Source organism: Leptinotarsa decemlineata, unplaced genomic scaffold (assembly GCF_025532065.1).
Source record: "Leptinotarsa decemlineata unplaced genomic scaffold, Ldec_3_MD MMD2_tig00026330_RagTag_RagTag, whole genome shotgun sequence".
NCBI lineage: Eukaryota > Metazoa > Arthropoda > Insecta > Coleoptera > Chrysomelidae > Leptinotarsa > Leptinotarsa decemlineata.
In genome coordinates this window covers 6,108,681-6,127,222 of record NW_027412690.1, presented here as the reverse complement: position 1 = coordinate 6,127,222, position 18,542 = coordinate 6,108,681, and the positions used below count along the sequence as shown (strand labels likewise).

General features: G+C 35.8%; 2 protein-coding genes across 7 annotated transcripts in view; both read left to right on the top strand.

Annotated features, from left to right (window-relative positions):
- LOC111517492 (uncharacterized) overlaps positions 1–18,542 on the top strand; it is a 297,412-nt gene that overhangs the window by 236,293 nt on the left and 42,577 nt on the right. Inside the window, exon 1 of one of the 6 annotated variants that reach the window (XM_074182898.1) lies at positions 3,203–3,333. The exons of the other annotated variants lie outside the window; for them this stretch is intronic. The gene's annotated coding sequence lies outside the window, so the exon portion shown is untranslated. Of the gene's footprint in view, positions 1–3,202; positions 3,334–18,542 lie in introns of those variants that run through there. 6 annotated transcript variants of the gene reach the window in all.
- LOC141485669 (uncharacterized) lies at positions 11,136–11,540 on the top strand. Its single transcript, XM_074182835.1, has 2 exons — positions 11,136–11,210; positions 11,256–11,540. Exons 1-2 carry the CDS (start codon positions 11,136–11,138, stop codon positions 11,538–11,540), a joined length of 360 nt encoding a protein of 119 aa, XP_074038936.1.

Genomic DNA, 18,542 nt, shown 5'->3' with positions numbered 1-18,542 from the left:
AGTCTACATATTGGTCCGGGTAGTATCTTCGTATCAAAATCATGGAATAGTACCGAATGCGGTACAATAGTACCTTAACGGCAGCACTGCACAGCACCCTCCCGCGCGCTGGATACAGAACGTACGGTCACAGACTGCATGCTTATGCACCTCGGAACATCACTCACGCGGCTACACAGGCGGGGGATTTGAATTTTCTGAGTACATGAGAAAATAAATAATGCAAGCAGCGACGCCACCACAACAGGCACAGTGTCTTCCCGTTGACAGCGCAAGCAGCTTTGTGTTGTCGGCTGTAAGCCTCAGATGAGCTCAAATCTGAAACCAAGGGGTTCGTCATGCCTGCCAGGATGGTGTCTTCAACACATGGTGTCTTCACAGTCGTGTGATGGGTATAGAGGTTCCTGAGACAAGGTGCGGGGGCCTGCCGCGAGGCGCCTGAGACCCTAATACAGTTGCTGCCAGCATGTTCAGTGGCCCTTATTGCCCAGTATTATAGGTAGTAGTACAGTACAAAAAATGAGTTTGTGTGCATGGGGGACGGCTCGCCATCACGTTTGGCGCTTGCTGTAACTTTTATAATACTAATGATAATAATGGACTTTATTAACCATACGTAAAATAGAGTAATAGCTCTAGTATGGTTAAAAGGAGCCTGATCTGTCAAGACTGGTTCCCTTCAGAAACCTGTGATACAAAACAAAAAACACTAAGACTTAGATTACAGACTAACAACTACAAAAAAAATAATTAGGTGATAAGCAACGGATTCACCATTTGCTCTCGTCTATATTTGTACTCATTGCTTCAATAAGGTATTTAAAATCCCTATTTAAAACTGGTTCATTTTTGAAGATCGGTTTAGCAGTAATCACCAGTTTCATTTTCAAAGAAATTTTAATCAAATTCCACTCCAGCGTTCAATAAATTTTCAAAATATTCATTATAGACTTCCTGATAGTATTGAAGTCTATTTACAAGTTATTGATTGAAATATCTATCAAAAAGTATCACAAAATTTTCCCTTCTATACGAAAACAAAAGTGTCTGGAGAGTTTTCAACTGATTGGAGATCTATGGAAAATCAAATCAAATAAATATTCGGTTGAGTTGATTGAAAAAGTTATAATGTCAAAAAGTGATTAGAAAAAATCCAAGAACGCTAATTTCTGAAAAAACAAATTATTCTGACCTAAAAAGAAGATGGAATATATAAAAATAATAATTATTTCAATAACGAAAAAGTTAAATGGAAATAAAATGATCAAAATAAATGATGAAAAAATGTAAAAGAATGTAAAGAATGAAAAAAGATTTCAAACCAAGGTTAATTCACGACGTTTCGATTGTTAGTATCCACAATCGTCTTCAGGTTATAACGACAATTATACAAAATAGTAGTCAAAGTAGTACCTTTCTATGTGAATTTTGTCTGACCTGGGTATATAGAAGGAATTCTTTTTCACGTCTACGTTATTTACAATAAACATCATTTACAATATTTCCAACAATATTATGGTTCCTTACTATTCTGTCAGGTTGTTTCAGTATTTTATTCAAATCTAGTATTCAACCGCCAAGTACTTCGTAGAAAATGAATAGAAATTTTTGATGTATCCATCCTCTGTGATATCAAGAAACTGTCTTCTCATATAGCGAAATAACTCACTTTATGTACAAACGCCATTTTGTCATTGTATGACCTTATTAAATGTATTAAAAAATGTTTTTTCTTAGATTTCGAGTCTGTCAATGACCCTTTTCAGACAATGGATCTCTGAATCCCTCAACTGTCATCAGTTTTTGCCACATTAATTTTCCTAAATGATTCTTTATTGTCACTCCAGGTTGTAGTTTCCTCTTAGACTTTATCTAAGGTTTCGTATAGGCACTGCAACTTATCCCACAAGTTGTACTAATCTGATACCTGAGATGATGAAGAGGATCCTTGACGTTATTATAGACCAGTAGTTTCATTGTCAATTGTATAGAAACTTATGGATAAAACTCAATGTTTCTATTATTGTTTTTCATTAGAATTGAATCTTTTAAAACGAATTGTCAGTTCAATAATTAAGTATGGCGTTTGAGAACAATTTTTAATGCTTACATGAAATAATCTGTTTAAGGAAAGATTGTTACAAATCTGTTTTTCCGTTAACCATCTGCCCGAACACAAGAACTGTGGAGTAATGAATTTGCTTATATGTGATTGGTCTCGGCAGTAAATTTTGAATCTGTCAAACACCTTTTTCAGACAATGGAGCTCTGAATCTCTAAACTGTCATTAGATTTTATCACATTCACTTTCCTGAAGAGGAGATATCTTCTGATTCTTTATTGTAGTTTCCTCTATGGCTTCATCTGAACTTTCGTCTAGGCGCTGCAACTTATCCCACAAAAAGTTTCTTTTCTGTTGATAAACTATTATGCTAATCTTATATCTGAGATGATGAAGAGGATCTTTGACGTTATTATAGACCAGTAGTTTCATTGTCAATTATATAGAAACTTATGAATAAAGCTCAATCCAACCACATTTTCGAACGCATTTAGCTTTGAGGGTACATTAACTAAATTCCGATTTTATAGCTTGAATGGTGGTTTTACACCACTTTAGTATTTTCTCCAACTCATCATTCATCAATTGGAAAAACAGAAAGAATTCTAATAATTCTTCACTGTATTGTCTTGTCTTTCATTTGAGGTACCAAAACATCAAGAGAAATGTAGAATTTCTACATTTCAACTGAGTTTTGGAAAAAAAAAGACAGCTTGTAGTAGCTCTAACCTCTAACAATAAAGCCGTGGAAGTCGTCTCAACTGACTCCGCCGTCTGACATACAAGTTCCAGCGAAGAAAATGTTGCGCGATATTTCTTCCGAATGTTTTGGTCGTCCCCTCGTACGACCTCCTCTGTCTACATCATCACTCCTGGAATCTCTACGTAGATTATTATAATGATTAATCGCGACCGATGATTACACCGGCAGCTCGCAACAATAAACAAAGAAATTCCGCATCGTTCTAACTCATCACTCACAATTGAAGGCGTTACTTCCTCACCCCCGACGTCTTCAAATGAAAACACGGTTAGCAACAAGTGGGCGTCCCGACGCCAATCGCAGCGCAATCTGTGGGAGTTTGTGCACGCAGACTGCGTATCGAGACACTATATTAGCTGAATCTCAATTGAAAGCCACTAGTTCATAATTGGATTATCTCCACTTTGATTGCTGACTCAAGTGCTCGAGTCAAGCCGCGCATCATTCCTCTTGATTAGAGGAGAACGCGACCGTGAAGATTTATTGTCGATGGGGCTCGTTCTTGCCGGTAATGTTGATTTTATTAATGTCTGTCGCATGCTAATTAACCGTTTGTGGGTCACTGTGGGTTTTTCGGGTTCAATTAAGACCAGTCGCACGTTTGAACGAAAATTCATTTTTTATTGTTTGAAACAGCTGGAATTTTATAACTCAACTGTCAATTTATGTCAAACATTCCACCCCCTCTGGATATAAAAATAAGCACGAGTCGTGCTACATAATTAGTGACAAAAATATTGCTTCAAATTTGCAAAATTTGTTTCAAACTTTCTCAAACTATTTTTGGTTCTGAATTTTCCAATGTTTCAGTATTTTGAAACGTTTTGATGGGTTGCAGTGTCAGTATCATTCATATGTAACTGAAATTTATTTCATCTACAGGTTTTTTCTGCATTTCGTCTTCAAGGTTGTCACTTCCAATTTTGTTGTTCTCTTCTATCTATTTTCACCATCTCTTCCTAGGACTTCCTTCCTGATTCCAATTGCATCCATTTATTTATTTTATCATTTCTCCCTACTTGTTTTCTATTTGCTGAAATCTGATGTGAATCGTTTTATAATGGTCTCTTCATTTTGTTTTTTTTTGATGATTCTAGTTCGTATGTACATTTTGAACCAAAATTTCATCTCATCTATGTAATTAGTTTTCTTTTCTTTATCCTGTTTTGTGATTTTGTGTGATTGTTCAATCCAGAACTCAACTCTTCAGAAATTTCAATACTCTTCCTCATTATACTTTATTTTGTTATTTTAATGGGTACTAATGTATAACAAATTCAACCCAATTATTTTTCTACTTCTCAGCAGGTGTGATTAAATGAGATGAAAAAAAAGAACTTCTAACTTTTTTAGGTGATAGTTTATCAAAGATACAAAGAAGATTGACAACAAATATAATTAACCTTCAACAATTGTAAAGATACTTACTCTTAAAGGTACTAAACATGCTTTCTCCAGTTTCAAAACGAAGTAACTTGTATTATGATGAGGAATACTATTTGAAACTAGATTGAGCAAAATTTGCAAAATACTTCTACCTTGAATCAGTCTAGGTCACTATTCGAATAAAATTATAGTTGAATATTATTTTCTCGCAAACTATAGACTCAAGTACATTTTTTTTTCATCATCCAAGCACACTAAGTGTTTGGGAAAAATATTCTAAAGTTGAATAGATGCACAGAGTTGACAACACAACAATTTATCAATTTGTGACGAAACAGGAAAATTAGTTTCTATAAAAACATGAAATATCCATCCAAAACGAGAAAAGAGCTAAAATCTTTCTGAACCTATAAATAATTCTTCTATATTTCTCTCTCTCTCTCTCTCTCTCTCTCTATTTTGGATGGTCGTTGCTTCCTATCTTCAGGCGCAATTGACCAATGCTCCTCTTGTTACGTAACTGGCTGTTACATAACAAAAGCTTCGTCGGGGGACAAAGACTGTCTTGCAGTTTGCAAGTCTGTGTCCGAAATGAGGTCTACTGTTCTTGGAATTAAAACTATTGTCTTCTTCATAAAGTAGTTTTGTTGCGATCCCACTCCCACGTGGGCATCCGGTCCACCCCGGCCTCCAACCGGCGTGAATGGGAGCAGGTATTATAAATATTTTACACAAACAATTTTTATCAACACTATTATTTTTACGATTGCTGGCTCGTTATAAAACGGCGGACATCACAACACAAACTGAATTCCGTCTCCAAAAATGGCGTCCGCGTACCTTCTTTGTGGACGGTCGCTATCGGCACGTCCGTCCACCACCACATCGAAAACGGAACCTTCGTCTATATTTAAAAAATCACATAGAAAGGAACGTTAAGACTCCTCATATGATGAATATATAATCACTATCTTATAACCATCTATATCGAATAGTACTTTTTGTTCGTGTTATTACAAATCATAGGAATGTGATTGGTCTATCGCCATTCGATTGGTGACTCAAGTAATAGAATCAACCGAACATTGCCTATTGCCTATTGCCTATGCCTATTGACCGTGAAGATTTATTGTCGATGGGACTTATGTTGCCGCTATGTTCTTGGGTCTCACAAAAATGAATAGATTGTTATTTTTTTTGGGAAAGAAAGTTTTTGGCTTTCTACTACTCCATCTGATACAAAAAAAGGGATAAGAGAATCTTCCAAAGAAAGGAAGGAAGTTTGTTATTGTTCTATACTCATGATATATCTTGGGAATTGCAACATTTATCACCAATTCTTACTTTATGTTTGCATTATTGGGTACTTATCTTTTTTTGCGTGTTGTCTTCCAGCATATCACATTTGATATAATAATAATAATAATAATAATAATATTCATTTGTAGTTCCATATAAATACAATATATATATACAATCTATAAAAATGATTAAAAAAAAAACTACAAATAAGGCTAGAAACAACATGTACCGGAAGGGTACTGTTGATCTTAGCTCTAGCCTCGAAGAAAAGAAAACTAAACGAGAGAAAAAGAAGAAAAAAAAAAGAGGAAGGAGAGAGAGGGAAGAGAGAGGTGAAACATGTTGAATTTATTACTGAAAATTTTTCAGAAGTATAAAATCTATGAAATTAATGGCTTCATGATTGAGCAGCGATGAGATATTTTTTGTAACAGCACTCAAATGAAGAAACTTTACTAACTTTATATTTTTGTGGAATATTATTGTACAAACTATACTTATATATTATAACTGAAGGATCGTCTATATAGAGTGGTTCGATGAGGCGGCGGAGAAAGTAACCCTTTATACTTCAAATTTAGAGTGTGTACATCGCTACGAAATCTTATTTTGTTATACAAATGTGGTGGACATTTGTTAATCAATATTTTATGAAAGAGGGTAGCAGAGTGTATTTTTCATAGTCAACCAATTGGTTTCCTACATGATATTTTTCTGGATCTTGCTTTCTGATTTCAACAAAATTCACTCATTAACGTTTGGCTTTATTACTTATCTTCCGAGCAGTATCGAAGCTTTTTTGCCTTTTCAAGTTAGAGCTTCTTCTATTTCTTGTTTTTGTTTTCATTTACCAACTAGCGTCAATGCTTTGTACTTGAAAATATATATATATATATATATATATATATATATATATATATATATATATATATATATATATAAATAATCTCTTCCTTGTAGAATCTTTCCTATCATGTCGTTCCAGGTTTTTTCAGGTCTTCCTCTTCTTCTCTTGTTTTGTGTTTTCGCTTCATAGATTTGTTTCACAGGTCTATTGTTTGGCATTCTCTGTATGTGTCCCCACCATCCTAATTGTTTTTGTTGTATAAATGAAATAATATCTTCTATGTCTAGTTCTTCTCTTATTCGTGTGTTTCTTATCTTATCTCTCCTTGTCACTCCTATAATTCTCCTCAGGTATTTCATTTCTGTTGCTTGTACTCTACTTTTGATTTTTTTTGTTAATATCCAAGATTCATATTCATATTTTAATACTGGTCTATATATTGTTGTGAATATTTATAGTTTTGTCTGTCTTGAAAGTTCTTATTCATTGTATAGTACAATTTTATGGTTTTCTCGATTCTGTTGTTAATTTCTGCTTCTTGTCTTCCTTCTTCGTCTATTATTACCCCTAGATATTTGAAATCTTTTACTTGTTCTATTTTTTTATCATCTATCATTATATTTATTTCTTCTCCTCCTATGGTCATCACCTTGGTTTTATCTTTGTTTATTCTCATTTGTTTTCTCTTCAGTGTTTCATTCCATATCTTTATATTATGTTGTAACCGTTCTTCATTTTCAGCTATCAGTATTATGTCATCGGCAAATGCTCCCTCAGCTACCTCTACTCTTTGCATATTTTTGTATCCAATGCACATTTTTTTGCTATTTCTATCACATTCCTTGATGATGTCGTCCATGAAAATGTTAAAAAGCATTAGGCTCAATGATCCACCTTGTCTCAAACCCTCTTTTGTTTTGAAACCTTCTGATTTCATGTTGTTCTTGATAACATAATTTATATTATTTCTATATATGTTTTTAATCATATTTATGGTTTTTCCATCGATATTTCTATTTTTCAGACTCTCCCATAATTCTTTTCTTGGTACCTTGTCGAAAGCTTTCGACAAGGTTTGGTTTTCTGATCTTCTCTTTTCTATTATTTGTTTTATTGTGAAACATTGGATATAATTGGATTGATATTATTCAAATGTGATTTTGAAAATCAGTCAGACGCCCATCAAAAAAGTGATCTCAAAGTTCAAAGTTTACGTGACAGTTACCAAATGCATTGAGTTTCCACTTTATATAAAATTGGAAAACGTACAGTTGTCATTTGGTTGTTGTCCTAAAAAAAGTTAATTTTCGTGTAGAAGACTCCACGTTCTATCAAAAAAAATTTAAATGATTCCTGGCAAACTTATGATTAGATTCCCGTTGATATTCAGGGCTACGAGTGAAATATATAAATATCTCGGGCCAATACTATATTTCATAAATAAATAACTGATTAATACATGTCGCCAAATTATTTATTCAGTTTGGCATGGTGAATCCCCGAATATGTTGATAAACACATTTGGAAAAAAATATCCACGGAAACGTATGCTTTCAAATAACTTTATGTCAGCTGGATCTCAATTGAAATGTACCTATTCATAGTTGAATTATCTCAACCTTGATTAGACTCAAGTGCTCCAATCAGACGCGCATCATTCCTTTTCATTATAGGTAAATGACCCGTGAAGTTTTATAATCGATGGAGCTCAGTCTTGCCGGTAATTTATATTTCAATTATGTCTATCGAGTCCACTGTGTAGGTTTTTTCTGTTCATCGGAATATGATCATTGTTCAACAATAATGCCATTTTATTGTTTGGAAAAGTTTTCATCAATCTACGGCTCAATTCAAAGTTTCTTCCCAATCCACGTTTGAAATAAAAAGTGGGATATTCACTATATTATCAGAATATAATGTTATCATTACAATATAATAATATCAGAACTATACAAATTATTATAAATTCAGTTCATATAGATCCTCATTCAATTATTCAGGCAATGACAATATCTATCTTCAACTTGCTTGAAGTGAAAAACTCCCTACTCAACATTCCGTCTATATCATTGTTTACCTATCTGTTCAATATCAATTACAAAAATTATTATTTTCTTCAATCTGGATATATGTCTGGATATTCTTTTGAATCTTGGTTTCGATAAAATCTCATTCGTATCAAAAGTTGATCTCAGAACCTCTCTGGTTTAGAATAAATCCGAAATTTGTTTTTTCTGTTTTTTGTCCTATTGATTAGAAACATTTGATAGGAGGACATTGGTTTGTTCTTGACATTCTCATTTTGTGATTTTTATCATTGAGTAATTTCTATCGATTTGCCTCATTATTCCCTTTTCTAATATTTCTGAATCATATTCACCCTTTCAAGTCAAATCTTCTGTTATTTTATTTAAATTTTCAGAGCCTGGTGTATCATGTTGGTTGGTGAATTATGGTGATTGGAACAAGTAGTTGTTTCAGATTAATTCATTTTTCTTCTATAATGTTTCCTCTATTCACTAGAAACATTTAATAAGAAGATGTTTACAATGGTTTCTTCTTCACATTTTCATTTTGTGGTTTCCATCATTATATAATTTCTATCGATTTGTCTCATTATTTCCTTGTCGAATTTTTCTAAATCTCTTTCACCCTTCAAGTCAAATCTACTGTTATTTTTTTTTAGATTTTCAGCGTCTGGTATATCATGTTGATTATTTTGGAATCAGTCCCCATTTTTGCCCCCTTTTTTGTGAGTTTGTGAGATCTATTCTAGTACTAGAGTCTCCAGAAATTTCAATTCAATCTCATTATTCAAGTGCAACCTATCAAGTTATTGATTATCTCAACAAATCCATCTCAAATTCAAATTCATTATCCTCCTCTTCTTTAGCCTTTCCAGATCTATTTATTCCGGACTAGGATAATCAATTTTTCTTATTCAGAATTGTAATAACCTTCAAAATCGAATAGTTTCCCAGATATGTCTGAGGTACGGAGATATATTTATTATTCTCATCACAGTTCATGTTATTTGTTTATTCAATTAGTATTTTCCTTGGGTAATATATAGGTTTTATGGGAAAGTAATTTGACTGTATTGATTCCTTACTCACATTCGAATCCGAATGTTTCCACAGATTTGTCTGCTATCAAATACAAGATAGGTAAACAATTCAAACGCTGAAAATTTGATGACACTTTCTAGGAACTTCTTCCCTTAATCATTTTTCATAACTGTTGAATTCCCAGGCAATCACCTCTGGTAACAAAATCGTAATTTTTATTGTCTATCAGGATAAAAAAATCATGAAGACTCCGAAAATGACTCTTTCAATTGAATATTTTTTCATAAGTTAACAATACTTACCAAGACTACAAATATTAACGATGTCAAATGATAATTTCAGTGGATGTCTGCAGTATAGATCAAAAATAGATTAATCCTAATTGTTCCTTGATCTATCCATTGAAGTCCTGATTAGTGACTGTCAAGTATCTGAGTGCGGTTTCTTTCTACCCTCAATTATGGTAGTCTGATATTTCCATCACACTGACATCAGCTTTATTAACCTAATTTGGCGTACGGTCCATTTTGTCGCCAGCTCTCATTCATTTATTCCAAACACTTTTTCTTATCTTTTCTCGAAGAAAATCATTATTCTCAGTACTCACATAGTAACTTACAATTTAAGAACTCTTCTCGTCATGATGTCGAAGTTTTTTCAGGGCGACCAAACATTTTTCCGATGAAGTGAGAAATCTTTTTCAAAGAAACCTAATGTTTTCGTCCTTTGTTTAATTTAACGAACACTGTAAAAATCTTTCTGGAACAAATCTTTTTCTTTGAATATCCTCAAACTTATCTTTTTGTTACTGGCAGAATTGAAACTTAAAAAAAACTATTGTATCAGCTACAAGTGAATCAGTCTGGTGACCAAAATAACAGCTGTCATGAAGGGTGCTGATTCCAAATCCACGAAAGGTTTCTTTCTATCGACAACCGTTCTCTAGCAACGTTGTCACCAACATTTATGGTTGTTTTCCATAACTGTAAAGAAGAAAACAACGTAAATTGTTAGTTATCTAACTTTTGTCATCATCATCTTCCCTCATCATCACCAGTTATCTAACTTTTGTCTGGAAAATGAGAATTTTTAACGTCATAAAATATTTATAGAATTTTGCAACAAATCACATTCAGATTTTCTTGAACTTATTGGTTTATCTCCAGAAGGATCAAAACTATTGGAAAAACATTTTTTGCGTCAGATACGAGTAAATCAATCTGGTTTTGCCTGACACATGGTTGTACAAAGGTAGGTACTACTAAAAAATGCACAGAACAACAGAATAATTCGATTCGATGTGGGCGAAGTAACAGCTGATTTGGGAGAATCTTGGGATGCTGAGTCCAAATCCGCAAATTGTTTTTTTTTCTATCAGCAACCGTTTTCAAGCAACATTGTTGCTAACTTTTATGTTTGTTTTCTATAACTGCGAAGAAGAAGACAATGTGAATCATCAGTTGTCTAACTGATGTCATCAACATCAGTTATCTTAGGTTAGGTTAGGTTAGGTAAGGTTAGGTTAGGTTAGGTTGGGTTAGGTTAGGTTAAGTTAGGTTAGGTTAGGTTAGGTTAGATTAGGTTAGGTTAGGTTGCGGGCCAAATACCGATCTGCCTTTTGATTAAGGAGCGGAGGAGGCTCTACGAAAGAAGGGATGGCGCCACGGAGAAGGCAAGGAAGGAAGAGAGAGACGCAATACTGAGGGAATGGCAAGCAGAGTGGCAAGAAATAACGGAGGTAGCGCAGTGGACAAAAAAACTGATCCCCTCAGTGAAAAGATGGTATTTGCTAAAATACCATCGTAGACTACTTACTGTACCACACAGATTCTGTCGGGGCACGGGTCATTCGGGCAATACACCCGAAGAATAGGCAAAACCGCCAGCAATCTGTGCAGATACTGTGGGGAGGTGGATACACCGGAACACACCCTAACTGCGTGTCCCAGGTGGGAAGGGGAGAGACATCTGGTATGCCAAGAGACCGGGCACGAGGTATTAGCGCAGAACTTCATGGAGATAGTTGAACACAGCTGGAACAAGATGAGGGGCTTCATAAATAAAATAATGGAGGAAAAAATCATAGATGAACTAGAGGAACAGGGGAGGTGAATGGAGGAAGGAACAAAAAAATAAGACTTGCCAGATGCATGTGATGTATATCGCAAGATGATTCCTCATGCATCATTCGTGGCGAAGAGGGGAGTTTTAGTGGCTACACAACATGCACACGGAGTCGGTCCGTGGGTATTCGAAGGTCTTTCTCCCCCCACAAGGTTAGGTTAGGTTAGGTTAGGTTAGGTTAGGTTAGGTTAGGTTAGGTTAGGTTAGGTTAGGTTAGGTTAGGTTAGGTTAGGTTAGGTTAGGTTAGGTTAGGTTAGGTTAGGTTAGGTAAGGTTAGGTTATCAATCTGGTTTTGCCTGACACATGGTTGTACAAAGGTAGGTACTACTAAAAAATGCACAGAACAACAGAATAATTCGATCCGATGTGGGCGAAGTAACAGCTGATTTGGGAGAATCTTGGGATGCTGAGTCCAAATCCGCAAATTGTTTTTTTTCTCTATCAGCAACCGTTTTCAAGCAACATTGTTGCTAACTTTTATGTTTGTTTTCTATAACTGCGAAGAAGAAGACAATGTGAATCATCAGTTGTCTAACTGATGTCATCAACATCAGTTATCTTAGGTTAGGTTAGGTTAGGTAAGGTTAGGTTAGGTTAGGTTAGGTTGGGTTAGGTTAGGTTAGGTTAGGTTAGGTTAGGTTAGGTTAGGTTAGGTTAAATTAGGTTAGGTTAGGTTAGGTTAGGTTACGGGCCAAATACCGATCTGCCTTTTGATTAAGGAGCGGAGGAGGCTCTACGAAAGAAGGGATGGCGCCACGGAGAAGGCAAGGAAGGAAGAGAGAGACGCAACACTGAGGGAATGGCAAGCAGAGTGGCAAGAAATAACGGAGGTAGCGCAGTGGACAAAAAAACTGATCCCCTCAGTGAAAAGATGGTATTTGCTAAAAAACAGAGACGTAGACTACTTACTGTACCACACAGATTCTGTCGGGGCACGGGTCATTCGGGCAATACACCCGAAGAATAGGCAAAACCGCCAGCAATATGTGCAGATACTGTGGGGAGGTGGATACACCGGAACACACCCTAACTGCGTGTCCCAGGTGGGAAGGGGAGAGACATCTGGTATGCCAAGAGACCGGGCACGAGGTATTAGCGCAGAACTTCATGGAGATAGTTGAACACAGCTGGAACAAGATGAGGGGCTTCATAAATAAAATAATGGAGGAAAAAATCATAGATGAACTAGAGGAACAGGGGAGGTGAATGGAGGAAGGAACAAAAAAATAAGACTTGCCAGATGCATGTGATGTATATCGCAAGATGATTCCGCATGCATCATTCGTGGCGAAGAGGGGAGTTTTAGTGGCTACACAACATGCACACGGAGTCGGTCCGTGGGTATTCGAAGGTCTTTCTCCCCCCACAAGGTTAGGTTAGGTTAGGTTAGGTTAGGTTAGGTTAGGTTGGGTTAGGTTAGGTTCTATGCGACCCTCCACCGCAACCCGTAAGGGTTTATTGTGGCTATTCACACTCGACCAAATAAACCCAGCTTCTCAACGAAGTCGATTAGTTTGTAGGGTGAGTGATTTTTCGCCTCTGATTCTGGTGAATCATCACTTGAGCGCAAACGTTTGCTAACCTGCTCATAGGGGGTTTGTTCCTCCACCTCAAGAATTTGGTGCAAGTCGTTTTATAAGGTACCCCGTTCTTGAGGAGACGACTCAGTCATTTCCTGGCTGCACCATCATACCTTTTTTTTAGGTTCAGTTATTGGATCTGGAGTTGGGGAGTTAAGAAGCTCTCGCTCCTGAACTAAATTTACATGGAGGTCAGTTGGAGTCGTAAACTCGACATCCATCTCCTCTGTAGACTCGCTCCTGAATTAAATTTACAGGGAGGGCAGTTGGAGTCATAAACTCGACATCCGTCTCCTCTATAGACTCATCATCAGAAATATTTTTTAAGTTTACTCTGTCCATAAAAGTCCCACGAGTAGCTAGGGGAAGAAGGTTAATCACGGCAGAGCCCCACATTACCGCGACAAGTAGATAGAGAGCGCTCGGTATCTCGAAGGTTCCGTACAGACATCTGATAGCACTGTTGCCACAGCTACCCCGTACGGGGTAGTTCTACCACTCTTGAACTTAATTTCACCCTCTCGCTCCCCTCAAGTAAATCTACCCCGCTCAGATATAAAGCAAAATAATGTTAAATAAAAATTGAAAAAATGTACAAATATTTGGGGTTTGAATTTGAATTTACCGCGTTACACGAGCCGAGTACCCTTGGCTACGTTGGCGTAGATTGAGTGTCTGGCGCCGCTGGCGGCGGTTCCTTGGGTTGTGTCTTACTGTAAGACTCCGATAGTTCCGATATTCTGTGACTGATTACTTACTGAGTTGCACTACAATGCTATTTTGCTCTTTCAATGATACCTTAGACAAGAATGATACCGAGCGTTGTGATCATGCTCTGTGCGTTGAAATGTTATTTGATGTTTGTGACATGACATTCGACATTTTTAGTTAAAGTTGAGAACGTAAATGTGGAAATGTTTATATTATGTGCAATCTCAGTCTGTGATGTAAATGTAGTTATATGTATAGTCAAAGTAACCGATATTGTGCACTATTGAAGTTGTAGACACTCTCAAAGGTCTACACTCTCAAAGGTCTACATCTAAAGTTTGGTTTCAAGGAAAACAAACTATTACAAGCAACATCAGATTTGACCGAAATTCCTTTCTCAACTGTACGTAAAATAGTCAAAAACAAAACTTATGAACGCAAATGCGATGTGATTACCAAAACCTTAAAATCTTCATCTAATAAAATCATTGAAAAAACAATATACGACTGTTACAAAATCAATGAGATTCCTACAACTGAAATCATAAGGAGTAAATTGATTACTTCCGACCATAACGTGAGCTGCTGGGACAAAACTCTTCAGAATTCGATAAAGAAACTAGGATTTAGATTTAAAATAATAAACAAACGTCAAGCAGTTATGGAAAGCAGAAGAATAGTGGAATTGCGTAACAAATACTTAGAAAGAATAACTAAATATAGACAAGAACAACGGCAAAGTTTTTATTTGAACAAAACTTGGTATAACACTCACGACACACGAGAATGTGTACGCCTAACATGCCTTCAAACAAAAGATCGTGACTAATCATTGTGTATTGCGGAGGAAGTGAAGGATGGGCTCTGAATTCTTTGAAATTATGTGGAAAAAAACTTGAGGACTGCAATATTGACTATCATAAGAACATGGAACTTAATATTTTCGAGGAACAGTTTGAAAACACATCGATCCCAAATTTGGATGCGATGACATGTGACATGTTTTTGATTACAATCGTCAAATTTATCATAGAACAAAGAACGACAATCATAGGCATACGTTAGTGCGTCACTGTGATTGGTGTCATCATGTAAATGTGGATCCACCCCAGTTCTACCCCGCTCCCTTTCAGAAATCTACCACGATGAAAAAATATCTTGTAGCAACACTGGCTGATAGGCTCAGTATCATTCATCCTCTCGGCACGGATACACACACCTTAGGGTTAAGCCATCGTTGGGATGCCATTCAGTTAGGGAATAACAGAACCACAAGCGGGGCTACGTGGAAGCAGGCATCCGATAGCTGGTTTGCTCAACCCCCCCATCCCAAGCCAAAGACAGCATGCACAGTGGTTCAGGGAGTGGTTCAGTAATCTAACTTCTCTCCAAAAAATATGTATTTTCAACGTTGTGAAATATTTCTAAAATTTTGCAACTCATCTTCTTTGATTACTCTCAAACGTATCGGTTTGTTACCAGTAGGGTCTAAATCATGAAAAGATATTTTCTGGTTTAGCTAATTTTGCTGTGGAAGTAGTATATACTGAAAAGTACATGAAGCAAAAAAACTTGATCCGGTGTAGACAAGGTTAACAACTATTTTACAGGATTTCTGAGGTTCTGGTTCCAAATCCACAAACAGTTTGTTTTAATCAACTACCGTTTTCGAACAACAGTGCTGCCAACTCACTTTACTGTTCAGCATAATTGTCAAGGAAAAAATATAAATCATCAGTTTTGTAATAGGATCTAGTAACAGAAAGACATTAAATAAAGCAAAAAGTCCTACCTCAATCCCAATGTTTTTTGCTCTCCTTGGCATATAATTCAATATTCAATGTGGAAGACTTCAAAACCGTCATTTTCGTGGACCTTTCAGACGATCTTGCGGTATATTGTTCATCATAATACTAAAATAAATATCACCAAGACTTTTGACTGAAAAACATTTTCTCTTCAAATATGAATCCAAAAAAATAGCGAGCCGCCTCTGTGATTAATTATTCATCCTTGAACGCGAGCGGAATTTTAAATGGAACTAATTAGTTAATTGGATGAGAAGGAACTAAACCGCGTAAGATTTTTTCCAATTATAGTGTGAAGGCATTCATGGTGTATGTAATCTTAGTGGTCGTTTACGTAATTGGTTTATCAACAGCATTTGATGGATTTAGTATTTTACTTGCATCACCAATCTGAAAATATATGACACCAAGAGGTTGAAAGCATACTGAGGAGTATTAATTGGGTGCAAAATAATTTTTTTCAATGAAGACTTCGAGAAAATATCAATAATCTCACGGAAACACGGGCTGAAAGAGACTGATTTGATACACCTATGTGATAAAGAGGGCTGTTGATAATGTGTGAGAAAATCAAGTAGTTTTCATAAAAGAGATCTAAAACAACGCATTTCAAACTTATCATTTCAACCTTTTTCTGTAAAAAAATATTTGAATACTTAAAAAGGAGGAATGAAATAATGCATTCAACATTTAAAGGGATTCGTTTCTATTTCACCATTTGGCAATATCGGTTATAGCTAATAAAGGACAATGAATCCGTTACCTGTATGAGACAAACAAAGATGACATATTTCAGAGGCGTGATGTTCTGTTTACTTATGTTCTGAGTTCCGAGACATTCTGTGACATATGACATTTTGTGCACCTAACATATCTTCCTCTATATAAATAAATAACAAAACAACTGTTGTATGTGTGGCTTGTGGAGGTAGTTCTTAACTATAATTCATATTTTGCCTTAATTGTTGATTCATAAAGATAATGTTCCTATTTTAAAATAGAATATCTAGATACGTATAAATCATTTCAACTTGATTTAGGCGATGTTGCCAATATGTGAATTAAAAACAACTCCGTTTAAAAATCGAAACCCAACATTTGAAACATCAATTTGAATAATTTTCGAGGTGAATTTGAAAAACTCATGAATCAAACTCAACTTTATTTTGTTCAAACTTGCACTCTAATAACCCAAATTGAGGAACATTCCCCATTGAGCATATAATATGCACCTGTCCGAAATATGTTTATCATTCCGACTCCCACCCTCGAGTAAGTATTTGTGGAGTAGTTTCCGGACTTTGTCTGCAGATGGCGAAATCGTACATCCTACTGAATCAACTGCAGATGAAGCTCATCACTTGTTGGAATTAATTTTGTTTGTAAGGGATACTCAGATGGTATGAAATGGTCTTCCTGGTACTGAGGAGGTGCAAGTACTCTAAAACTGGTCTATCGATGATCGTTCCGACCAAATGAAAGGATTTCTGCTTTTCATATATAGGAAGTTATTTGCGACGAATCTTTCAAATGGAAGACATTGCACAGAAGCCTGATAGTCTAAGTTTTAAAATCTGTTTTTCCATTAATCAGCTGTCGCCCCCATACGAACGACAACTCTCAGAAGTTGAGAAACTTGTGCGAGCTAAGGGCTAACGAGGTCTTACCTTTCAACGTGTGATTCCTAACACGGTTGCAGAATCATCCCAGCTTCAACCAGATAAATTATCTCGGGAAAAATATCTGGTCGAGGCGGGAATCGAACCCACGGCCTTCCGATCGTGAGTCGGGCGCACTACCACCGTGGCCAATGCCGCAACCTACCTGTTTAAATCATTATGTATTATATAATTAACTCTGTCATTTGTTCTAGTGAATAAATATATTATTATTATTATTGTCTGCCATCAGTACCTACAAAGTCGTAGGTACACATGAGAGGTAACGGATGAGGTGTTTTTCATCTGAATTTGGGCATGTTATATGCACCTCTCTGAAATATGTTTATTTCTCTGACACCCACCCAAACATATACTTCAATATGTTTTACTTCAGCTTTCTGCACGGCATTAACTGGGTTAGTTGTTGTTTTATCTGCAAACATACATAGCTACAAAGTCGTAGGTTCGCATAACAGGCAAGGGCGAGGTGTTTTCACCTGTACTTAAGCATACATTTATATATACCACAATGAATAGGCATAACTTTTAGGAAGGAAAATCACACTTTCTGTTGTTGAGAACTACCACTAACGTCAATTTAAGAATTGTAATATTCATGGAAAAAAATTGATGGAATAACAATAAACCGGCCTTTGGTTTCTGATGAAAGATTTGAAAAATCATGACATCAATTTGTTTTGTTTTTCTGATGTTGAAAGTGTTGTTAATTATTTTACTGAATCGTTTAAACTTTTTGTTTTTAAGTAAATCGTTCTGTTCTTCAATTAATACCATTATGTGACACCATCATATGAGGTTAAGTGTTAGAACAAATCTGTAGTGTTATACACTGCAGTTTTGAACTTCGTCTTTTGGCTGTTACATCCTATTTCACCCAATTTGTTATTATTATTATTAAATGTTCTTTGGCGTTCTTCAATGTCACACAATAATATAATGTCTGTCTGCATCTTTCACCTTGAAATTTTAGAAAACCTCTCAATATTCAAGTATTGATCTGGGTTTTTACTTCCCTAGAGCCATAGTTTCATAAAAATATGTGATATTGAAATTCTATTCGAATGATTTTACCACTTTATTTTGTGAACGGTATCTTACCGTCCCTTGGTACCTCATTCTTGAAGAATGTATTTAAATTAAGTAATTCGTATTCTAATAACAATGACGCTGGATAGGGCCAAATCAACAATTTAAACATTATCAGTTCCT

Bases quoted from the DNA above. Each gene is read 5' to 3' on its own strand.
- LOC141485669 (XM_074182835.1), top strand. From the start codon at position 11,136: ATGGCAAGCAGAGTGGCAAGAAATAACGGAGGTAGCGCAGTGGACAAA. The intron at 11,211-11,255 runs GTATTTGCTAAA...TGTACCACACAG, and splicing joins ATCCCCTCAGTGAAAAGATG to ATTCTGTCGGGGCACGGGTC.